This window comes from Triturus cristatus, chromosome 12 (assembly GCF_964204655.1).
Source record: "Triturus cristatus chromosome 12, aTriCri1.1, whole genome shotgun sequence".
Lineage (NCBI taxonomy): Eukaryota > Metazoa > Chordata > Amphibia > Caudata > Salamandridae > Triturus > Triturus cristatus.
In genome coordinates, this window is record NC_140595.1 from 527,258,140 (window position 1) to 527,269,964 (window position 11,825).

The 11,825-nt window shown below is 42.4% G+C and overlaps 1 protein-coding gene across 6 annotated transcripts in view; it reads left to right on the plus strand.

Moving 5' to 3' along the window:
• The window catches only part of LOC146776191 (geranylgeranyl pyrophosphate synthase), a 306,512-nt gene extending 295,216 nt beyond the window's left edge, over window positions 1–11,296 (plus strand). For all 6 annotated transcript variants that reach the window (XM_085639866.1, XM_085639867.1, XM_085639868.1 and 3 more), the window contains 2 exons: window positions 6,192–6,262; window positions 10,170–11,296. In XM_085639866.1, coding sequence (XP_085495992.1) covers window positions 6,192–6,262; window positions 10,170–10,958 — 860 coding nt within the window. In that variant the 3' untranslated portion in view covers window positions 10,959–11,296. The remainder of the gene's footprint in view (window positions 1–6,191; window positions 6,263–10,169) is intronic.
• The last annotated feature ends 529 nt before the right edge of the window (window positions 11,297–11,825 follow it).

An 11,825-nucleotide genomic window follows, 5' to 3' on the forward strand; every position in this document is an offset into this window, starting at 1 on the left:
AGGATTCAACTGTCTTTTTGGCTTGATACACTGCAGGATCGGGCTTTGTAATCGCTGTGTGGCTGAGGAGAACTGCGCAGTGGCAGCGCTTCGGCGCTGCAGTCCTCTGACTGCATAGGGGCGCTGCGCTTTCAACTCTGCTTACAGTCTCTCTGCCAAGGAACAGTGCCCTCCTCAGCAGCTCTGTAGCAGAGAAACCAACGGTCCTTGACCTTGGCGCCCGCTCTGGATGTTGGCAACGGCCAATTCACATGACTGGCAGACCCAGCCCCCAGGAGCCTGCAGCGAGACGTCCCTCAGGGGTCAGTACTATTACTGTTTATGGGTGTGGCCCAGGCTCTGCCCTTAGGAATTCACTGTGCAGGGTTCCCAATCACAGTGCTGCCACTTGAACACTCGGATCCTGACCACAGCTCTAATCACTAGCCCTCGTAGAGTTTAAAAGACGCAGACAAACGTTGCCTGGGCCACATATAAGGCATTTAAGCCCATTATGTATGAAGGGGAGGCTTTTGACCGCCTAAAAACGGCATTCCTGGCCAAAGGACAAAATGCTGGGGAGAACCAAGCTACAGACCTCTCTCCTAGCACTTCTGACCCACTGGTGGGTGCCCCCCCCTTCCATGATTGACCACTCACCCCTTGTCAGACGGGGATAAAGAGCTAGGCCGTCCATGGTGCCTTTATACCTTATCCACTGATCGATGTGCATCGTAGACCATGAGGTAACAACTCTGCTAGACAAAAATGCCATTGTCAGGTCATCACCCCATCCCAACGGGTTCCTCAACAATATATTCCTGGTTGACAAGAAGGGAGGGCATTCACCTCCTCAGTGACATTTTACACCAAGGAGATTGGCTAGTCTGACTGGACCTCGAAGATGTCTACTTGGTCATTACTTTTTTCAAATCCCACTTGCGTTTTCTTCAGTTCACATGGCGCCACCAGATCTTCGAGTTCAAATCACTCCTATTTGGTCTATCTTCAGCACCTTGGTGCTTTACAAAGGTCCACAGACCAATGATGGAAGTCCTCCCAGAAATCCTCCAGGCTCAGGCATACGACTCATCTTTTTGGACGAAATCCTCCTGATGGACCAATTGCCATAGGTGTTTACAAGACACCTGCCAATGACTGTCTCCCTTCTAGAAACCTGGGGCTCGAGATCAGTCTCGAAGACAGATGTCGCCGTCACAGAGGATACAGTTCCTGGGTATCATGATGGATTTGGTGCAGACTTCTCTGAGCTTGCCCAACAAAAAGATATTCAAGATTCTGTAGTGTAGTTTCAATAGTACCCTTCATGCAGGACCTACGCATTTGCGGATAACAAACTGTGGGTCTGGTGGCAGATTGACTCTGTTCACCCTGCCGAATATGTTAGCCTGTTTTTGCATTAGCTAGCTCGTAGTGCTTCTAGAATCTCCTGTTATCAGAGAGATTCGTTTTTGCAACCTCAAAACACAATAACCTCAGACTCGTGAAAACCATGAACTACTTTTCACCCAGTCACTCGCTTGTTTTGCTCTCAGAGAGATGTACAGAAGAAACAGTCTGGCGTGTTTACAATAAGAATTTATTGTACCGTTGTTCTTCTCATGTAAAACAAATGTGCTGCTACAACTGTAACACAGTAGCAGAGATATAGAACCAAAAGTACAGTGAATAAAAAGGAATAGTATTGTTCTACCATTTTATAATAGTCATGAACACATACAAGAATATAAAATGTATTTAGAAAATAAAGTGCGTACTCCCAAGATGCCTGTCTGGATGTACCGGAGTGTACCTAGCATGTAAGTAAGTGCGAAAGAGCTACTAAACCTAGGAGCCTAATAGTCTAGAATCTAAGAGCCAAGAATCCCGCTAGGATATAGTCGAACCTCCATACCTGAATAGTGAGAGTGTGGGACTTTGTCCTGAACTTGAGTTGGACACCCCGTCAGGGATAGTTAGACCACTGTCAGCTGGAGCGATGGCATGCCAGAGCCGCAGCGTCTCTGGTCAGTGTGTTGGCCTTGAAGTCTCTGTTCCCCTCCTGCCTACTGATAGCAAGAGGTACTGTATTTATATAGTCTTATGTGCTTATGTTACCCATTGTTCAGTATGAGGATGACGTTGGGGATGAACCCTTTGTGCGTAGATAGGAGAGGTGAAGTATGCCCCCCTGGAGAGTGTACTCATAAATTATTCATATGTGCTAAGGATGACGTCTCAGCAATATCATTCGGGCAGAACCCACCCTCGTCATAGAACTAGCTGAAAGGTTTAGTCCTTAGAAGGCGTCGGTCCTTAAAAGGCGTTCAGTCCTTAAAAGGCATTCTGTCCCTATAAGGCATTCTGTCCTTATAAGGCTCGTTCATATGAAATGAAGGGGGTAGATGATGTAGGGAAAGAGTACGATGTTCTCTAAACGTATATTAGGCTACCAATATGAAATATAACAATTCCCCAGGAGCTGCATAGAGTCCTGGCCAGATTCAGATCCTCGCTTTGCAAACTGGCCCGGATTGTGGGCCTCTTGTCCCTTATTTAGGCAATCTTCCCAGGGCCTTTACACTACAGCAGCACATCCAGGCATTCCACGTTTGGAAGGGACTCTTATTCACAACTGGTACTACTCTCGGAAAAGGCCCAGGAGGAGATTAAATGGTGGTTGGGACATCTGGAAGCGTGGAATAGAAGAGCGATCTTCGGTTCTGGCCTAGACATTATTATAGAATCTGATGCCAGCTTGCAAAACATCTGCATATCCGTTGTCTAGAGCTCCCGGCTGGCCCCTGTGCGATCAGATGCTGGACCAGGAACAGAGCCAAATGCTGTGTGCTTCTAAGGATGGTCAATATATCGGCGGTGCAGGATATGAACTATCTGGGAGGCACCAAGTCGAACATACTCATGCAGAATATGCAGGAGTTCTGGTAGTTTTGCCTTTCCAATCACATATCAGTGGTGGCGGAGTACCTTCCAGGAACATACCAACAGCGTGGCAGACTAGAATTCCAGATATCTCAGAGAATTCAAGTGTGTGGCGACTGGTTCTGCCGGTGTTTGCTAATCCGAACAAGGTTTCGGTCCTTTTCCATAGACCTTTTTGCATTCAGGATAGATCAATATCTGGAGACCAGATCTCGGAGCTTTGGCAATGGATTTCCCCCGAAAGGATTTTAGTCCAGAACAGGGCTATGCCCTCCCTCTGTTTGCGATGATAATGAGTGTGTCGGCGCGAGTCAGGAGACAGATGGCAGACTTAGTCCTACTAACCTCGATCTGGAGATTGCAAGCATTGTTCCCAGTTCTTTTGCCACTTTCCTGAGATTCTCCAATCGGTCTCCCCCAAGATCTTCACATTATGAGAAATCCAGAGGGCATTGCACATCCAGTGATTCAGGAAAGGGGATTACCTCTGATGGCATGGAGCATTAGAGGAAGAAATGGAAAGTCCAAGGACTTTCAGACCAAAGATCAAAAACGAATTCTTAAGGCATGGGCGGAGAGTACCTCTAAAATATATTGTTCATCTTGGAAACAATGGCAGGGTTGGTTCCTTCAATGACACCTGTATCCCATGGAATCTGGCATGGTTCATTGTTTGAATTTCCTGGCAGAATTGGCTCTCTAAGATATGACTTGCATGTCAGTAAATACTTTCAGGTCGGCTATATCAGCTGGTGACTTACTGATGGAAGATCTGTTGGTAGGGCAACCTCCATTGGTCTGTAAACTTTTGAGGTTTCAGACTATCTCTTCTTCCTGAACTAATGTATTCTGCTCTATGGGATGTCGACTGCGTTCTTTCCTGTAATGGTCTCCGAATAAGAAATAGCCTGAATTAATTATGTTAAATTGGCTTTGTTACTGTACATGGTGTCCTGCAGACGGTTAGCTTATGTCTGAGCACTGATGCTCGCAGGTAGAATGTACACACCAGACGGCGTCACCTTCACCATATCTCGGCCTACTAAAACACATACAAGAGTGATCTCCCACCCTGCCTTTGCAGACTGTTCCAAATTGTGTGCGGTGGAATGCATGAAGGCCTAAGAGAGGGCTACTGAGGAATTCGGACCCATTTGGAAAACAGCAACATCTGATTGCCTTAAGGAAACCTTCGAAAGTGGTTTCATCACCCACCATAGCGAGATGGGTTCGCTCGGTCATGCAGGAGGCAGGCATTGACATTTTTTCAGAGCACATTCAGCCAGGGAAGCAATGGCTTCTAAAGCGTTCTCAGTTGGTGCAAGCCCGGAGGACATTATGAATGTGACCGACTTGTCCTCTGAGTCCACATTTAAGAGGTTTTACTTCAAACCCGTTGTGGACATTGCCTCTTTGTTAGCAAGTAAGCTTTAAACCTGCATAATCCTCGCCTCTGGTCCTGACAATATTTACAAAATTTCCTCGCAATCGAAAAGGAAAGTTTCAGTTTTATGAAGGACTTTGCGGCAAAGATTATCCTACCCACTCATCCTAGGTAATGTGTTCCTGCCACTATGGATGGGATATGTGAATGGCAATATTCTTCATTGTAGAGTAAGTAGAACACATCCTATAATATGTTCAAGCATGTTGTGGAAATATTAATGATGACAATGATTCGTTTTTTTTTTTGTGTTTTTTTTTACAGTTTTATTACAACTTGATATTTATTTGACAGGAAATGAGCAGAAGACCGTAAAGGAGAAGCTCATCTACATGGCGACTGTCGTGCAAAGAAAGTGGTTCTTCATTGCTGGACATGATCACTAAAGGGGATTCTGAGTAACTGTACAGAGTAAGCCTCTGCTTACCTCTTCTGGAGTGATAGATGACGAGGAGCTGTAAAATATGTTTCAAACCATATAGAGCCTCCCTTGTAGCTCATTTTTCCCAGTAGATCTGTAATTTGATGTAATGCATTTCCTCAGGATGTGATGACTATGGCTGTGTTTCAGTATGTTGATTGTTTATGTAACCATAAAACTTCTATTTAAAAAAAGTATTTCTTATTGCCTTCACTTCTGCTCATCTTGTCACTGTAGTTTAGGAATTGTATGTCCAGATTCCATATACCATCTTTTTTCCGATAAGTTAGATTCTCCTAAAACTGATGTCACCCTTTCATATGGGGTAGTGTATTATGCTCCTTGCATTCTTTTCCCTTCCACATCCCTCTAAAGAGGTGGAGAGGCTTCACCGGCTGAATCCTAAGTGGGCTATTGATTACTATATTGATAGGAAAAAGGATCACTGTGTTGATAATCAACTTTTTGTTGGCTTCACTAGTTAATAAGCGGAAAAGGGGTCTAGAAACTGATCTTGTCAAGGTGAGTTGCCCTTTGCTGTGCTAAGCTTTGTTTGAAAGGAAATTTCCAGGTGGTCTTCACACTCATTTCATCAGGGAAAAGGCTGCTACAACGGCTTTGCCTAGATGCATTACAGTTTTGAGTGCACACCATATCTTCACCAGGCATTACTTTACCTACTTTCAGGTCCACAGAGGCCATTTAGCTCATTCTGTACTGTAGGACATCCTAGGCATGACTCCCATCCACTAGCTTGTGAGAGCACTGCTTTGGTATTGATTTACAAGGTAACCATCACAAGAGCAAGTTACTTACAATGCTCTTCTGGTGGATACTTTTCGGGGGGGGGGGGGGGGAGGAGGGAGGTTTTTTTCTTCTTTTTTGCTAGGTAAGAAGGTTCTAAGCTAGATTTCAGACTGTCATTTCCTCCTTTTTTTTGTCGCTCTGCGCCGGAGAATGTTGAAACTTTATATGAATGGGCTGATGTTCGCTCGAATGTGGGGCACCAATATGCAGCTCTATGCGGTCACATCCAAACTTGAGAAAGTAGGGGTTTGGGCTCTGATGCCGCTACCTCCCTGCATTCAGCAGCTGTCTTCTGGTCTAGTGCTTGGAAATATCCAAAAGGTACAGATTCTGCAGTTGGAACAACCAACAGAAAGAACGTTACCAAAGGTAAGTAACTTGTTCTTTTTACAGTAGGTTTCTTTTGTACATGCATTTATCTAATATCACATGCAAAAAATGAATCTTGATCAAAGAAAATTCAGACTTTAAAAAAATTATGTGCATCCCAGGTTCAGTATAGGGTCTTCATGTTTAGAATTTAGAACATTTTGTTTTTTTCATAACTGGATTTACTACAGTAGCTTCACTAAATGAGGTAAATCTGCTGTTTTTCAGGGAAGCAAGTAAGGACCAAGCTTTCACAAGCCTTTAACCATTGGCTCAATGTTCCAGAAGACAAAACCCAGGTATTTGTATTGTGTAAAAGTGTTTTCCTCCGCTTTTCAAGCTATGTGTTTATGAAATTTGTATACACTTATTGCCAATGCCGTTTGAAAACTAAGATTTAATCACTGATGACACAACACGTTTTTTAATAACATTTTCCAAACAGTATACCCCAAAAATGTATGCAGAACATCAAGCATTGCCATATTTAGATGAGGAACGCATCCCACATAACTGGGAAAGTAGAAGACTTTCATCGTTGATCCCTGGGCATTTCTTCTTTTCACTAAGACTGTTGTCAGTCTTACAAACTTAGCATGTTATGGTGTGAGTTTGGATAGTGTAGCATTTGTATTACATTAGATTCAAATACACTGTATCTACACCCAGGTGAACCCTGGCAAGTCCTGTGTCGGTCTGGCAGATGACTAGAACACTGTTGGCGACCATAGAGGAAGAGATCCATGAGCCGAAGTTTTTTTTTTTTTTTTCTTTTCTGAGACATGGATATGCTACAGAAATGTTGTAATATAGATGAGACATCTTCTCAGTGTGAGTTGATTATCTTTGTGTCATCTACCTAGATAATAGAGTTCTCTTTAGATCTAGTTGGAACATCGCCTGGGCCTTCAGAGGAAAGTTCTGTAGAAGCTGCAGAGATTCAAGTACACAATCAAGGCAATCCGAGAAAGCTTAGTGGTATACTTTGCGCATCAGGTAACGGAGGGAATTTTCAGGCCCTTGGGGCCAACTCCCAGACTGGGAATTCCCCAAAAGTCTCACATAGGTGAGAATTGCTCGATCTCACTGGTTAGAGTCTAAACCTCATGGACAACTGTGGGCCATACTTGCTACCTGATTGCTGCTCTTGTCACTTAGAGTGGCAAATCTCCAGAAGCCTTTCACAGCCGCAAATATTCATCAAGTGAAGCTTCTGTTCTTAACGCTTATTGTCCACCTTTCAAAGTGCTGGTAGGTGCCTTTCACAAATGGATTTGTACTTTCACAACTCACCGTGGGAAAAGTTATCAATCGCTTTTTCCTGCCTACAGAAGAGAATCTGGCACCACTTGAACTAAATTTACACATTTCTCTGGGTTTGGCATAACATTCTCTGCTCCGGAAGGATCAAACTTCGGAGATGCCCTATGGCCATGAAAGGTGACAAATATAAACCACTTTAATTTTACATTTCTCAGGAAGATCTACAATTCACATTAATTCCGAAGACTTTGCCATATGATAACCCAATATGCTGCATGTAGATTTGTTTGAAGACTCTGTGGCAATACTCATGTGCCTCCTTGCTTCATCGATCTGGCAAACCTGGTATGCTTTCTTGCACATAGGACTTGTCACAAGTCCTCCCAAAGATTTGTTGTAGTTTTTAATGTTGCTTCCCATTGAAGTAATCCGCTCTGATATAGCTGGTTGTCCACGCTACCTGTAGCTCTTTTTATCAAGAGTAGGTATGTGGTAGAGAACTCTTTTCTGTAACCCTTCTTTAAGAGCCAGGTATAGGCTCCAGAAATGAGGAAACAAAACATCTTATTTGGGCATGAGTAGAAGGAAGTCATGGGTAGAGAATTGACTCAAACTTGCAGCATGAACTTCTAGGCTCCCCTACCCGAGGCTGCTGCAAGGGCCCTTTGATGGGAGTGTTTATAATAGACCAGAGTGTCCTGTCTGCCTGGGATTCAAATTGCTTAGGAAACTTGTATTGTGTGGAGTGCCATCTATGTAAATTCTCTCCGCATTTCCAGGTGAGACACCACCTTTAGTTGATACCATCTGAGGCCAGACCCCTGCCTTTAATGTTAGTTGCCCATTGTTTTCTGTACCTTGTATCTTTCATCTTGCTACATTCGAGGCGGATTACCTTTGTAGTGACTTGCATACTGTCCCCATAGGTACCACTTAGACACTTGATTGTCTTCTCACAATTCAGACTGTGATCCTTGGAATCCCTCTGAGTGTCCTTACTGAAAAAAGGGGTGTGACATAGCTCTTCTCCTCCACTTAGACTCTTCTCCTTTCCTTCCTGCAGACAGCTTTGTAGCTATTGCGCCAGGACACTCTTCGGAGTAAAAGTTGCGCTTTATAAATCACCTACATACTTGCATAGGTACCCCTCATTGATGAACTACTGAAAGTGAGAGTCCTTGTTGGTGTGGATCACCAGAGTGTTAAAAGGACTTTGCAGTGGTGGTTGCATCCTGAAGGAACTGGTTATATGCCAGGAAACAATCTCTGGCACGACCGAAGTAAAACAAAAATGGTGAATTGAATGCTTCAAATAATCTAACCCACTAGGTGCTTTACAGTCCAACATTACTTTGTCAACCAAGGAAGTCCACATGTTTAAAAGCTAAATCTCATAACTCTCACTGAAGAGAGCCAAAGACTGAAGATGGCTGGCTTGCCCTCATTTTGTAGTCTGTGTTGGGCGGACACAAAATGTGAATGGTTTAGATCAGACCAATGGATGAAGGTTTTTGCAAGCAACACCTCCCCGTCTTAGTATGTATGTGTGTATGTATTAAATATAATTTCATGGAAATTGTTTTGGGAAAACGTGACCCTGGCGAAACAACTAAAGCTGCTTTTCTGCTAGGTTTAAAAAGTGATGGACTGGATGTTTTAATTAATCTGATCCCCTATCGGGTACTTGGTGCTTATACCACTAAATGAACTTTAGCATGACACAATGGCAGCCGTGTGGTTGCGCTTGGTAGAACATGTTACAAGGTGAGTAGTGTGTGTGGCTGGCACTGAGGAATGTGTTGTGGCACCTCCCTTTTCAAACTTTCCATCTCGAGGATGGATTAGATACTGAAAAGACCCAAACTATTTCTAATTATTTGAAATAAAACCAACCATATGAGCATTGTAAATTTGGCATCCTAGGGCACATGGGAGAAAAAGTGGTCTGCCATCTGATCTCATATATAATGGGGATAGTTTGTGGTTATTACCACCTGTGATCTTGGTAGACTAGAAGTTGAATTGGGTACCACTAATTAGTGAAAGGAAAACGTGTGCTTTTTCTGTGGTGACAGCCTTGAGACGACTTAATAAGATATACTCTGGAAAAACCTTGATCACTAGCAATAGCTTGACCCGCCAGACTAAATTGGCATCCTTGTCCTATGTGTCATTCAGCTATTAATTGGTGAAGCAAAAATTGACAAGATAGATGGTGCTGCAGTCAGTTGGAGCAGACCTCGGATCAGGAAAAGAGTAGGCCGTTTGTGGTTTTGTCATTTAGAAGATAGTGTGGATGCATACTTGACTACTTGAACTCCCAGCAGATGAGATTTTGCTGTTTACTAGACAATTGAGGATAAGATTGTGGGAGGAAGCGGGCACTTGGATTTGTCTACAGTGGATCTTGGGAATGAGAATGGTAAGAGAAAAGAAAGTTGCGAGGGCTAAAGTTAAGTAATGTGCATATAAAGAACACTTTGCAGAGGATTGTACAACAAGATCCCCTTGAGTAGTTTATATTTTAGTTTGAGCATTCAGTCTTTACTGGGTTGACAGGCTCCTCCTGAAACCAGATCTCTGTATTGGCAATGACTGTTGCCTGGCTAGATATTCCTTAACTTTAAAGGTTTTGCAGAGCTGGGAAGGAGATCGTGGAAAACTCTATGTATGTAATCGTTTCACATTGTTCCCCCCTCTAATTATTTTGCAAACTTGATGGGCCTAGACTCACCCAGTGTTTGAAATGAAGTGCGTTTGTTTTTTCTTTATTTGTGAAAAACATATTTTCTTATGATGTGCAATTTTCCGATTTTTGGGGGGGTTAAATTAAATGGAATTAACAAACTGAAAATTAACATTAAATTGTTATGTTCATATTTGTCGCAAACTTTGTGTGAAGAATTTGATGTTCTTGTTTCTGAAACTTGACTTTACTTTTAGATAATCATCGAAGTGACCGAAATGCTCCACAATGCCAGTTTGTTGATAGATGACATTGAAGACAACTCGAAGTTACGACGGGGCTTTCCTGTGGCCCACAGCATCTATGGCATTCCATCTGTAATAAATTCAGCAAATTATGTTTATTTCCTTGGTCTTCAAAAAGTTTTGACTCTCGGTCACCCAGACGCTGTGAAAGTATTCACCGAGCAGTTGCTTGAACTGCACCAAGGACAAGGTTTGGATATTTACTGGAGAGATACCTACACATGCCCAACCGAAGCTCAGTATAAGACTATGGTCTTGAAGAAGACAGGAGGACTTTTTGGTTTGGCTGTCGGCCTAATGCAATTATTCTCAAGCTATAAAAGGGATTTGAAGCCCCTTCTTAACGCTCTTGGCCTTTTTTTCCAAATAAGGGATGATTATGCCAATTTAAACTCTAAAGAATACAGTGAGAACAAAAGTTTCTGTGAAGATTTAACAGAGGGCAAGTTTTCTTTTCCTACTATACATGCAATATGGTCAAGACCAGAAAGTACTCAAGTGCAAAACATCCTTCGGCAACGAACAGAAAATGTAGATATAAAAAAATATTGTGTGGATTATCTTGAAAAGGTGGGCTCTTTCGAGTATACCAGGCTAACCTTGAGAACACTTGAATCAGAAGCCTATAGAGAAATTGAACAGCTAGGTGGAAACCCACAGCTTGTATCACTAATAGAACATCTAAGTAAACTATACAATCATAATGACCAGACTTGTTTACCTTCAAGTGTCAGTATATGATTTAGTATTACTATTGATGGTATACAATTAATATACTGCCTTACAAAATCAACGCCTTCCTCTTGAGTTCAAAATGATCATGAAAGAAATTAAAATTTTAGGTCCTTGAATGATGTGTGTACAATCCTGTACACATGAGTTTACATACCAATGTTCATATTAATATTTATTGTAAAGGAATATAAAATGGCAAAAAAATTAGCTCTAAAAAGTATTGTTATCAATATTCATTTGTATATGCTTTTTAAACTGAATACTGTGGCATGTGCTGTTTTGTCTTTGGAATTTTAGTAGTTCGACAATGACCATACATTTAAAAAGCAATCTTATGGAAACAACTTTGACTCATCTTTCTGATTTACTACTGTGTGCATTATTAATGCCAGACATATTTCATTATTTATCACTGCTCCAAGCTTGATGAATCTATAAATTCAGACTAGGCAGTAAACATAATTGTATAGAAAATTGGCCAGCCTTTGCTCCTTATCCCGTCTGACTGTGTGTCTGCTTTAAAACAGAAATTCATCTCTAAGGGTGGAAGGTTAGAACCTTGGTGGTCACCGCTCTTGCTATTGGTTTCTTCTGCAACAGAGAACCAGATGTGATAGTCACCCTATGTTTTATTTTTTTAGGGGGCTTGCGGCAAAATACCTCCCAGTCCTGGTTAATGGTGCTACACTGGTATAGGTTGATTTGGGTGGTAGCTCCGCTTTCTGTGCTAAGATGGGTGTCCATTCAAATGATGCCGGTTTTACATCGTTCTCCTGGCCCCTTCATCAGTATGCACAGACTATGACTGCGGGGGACTTTGGTCGTAATCTGGATCTAGCAGAGAGCTGTCATTATTTACTTGAAAGCAGCCAG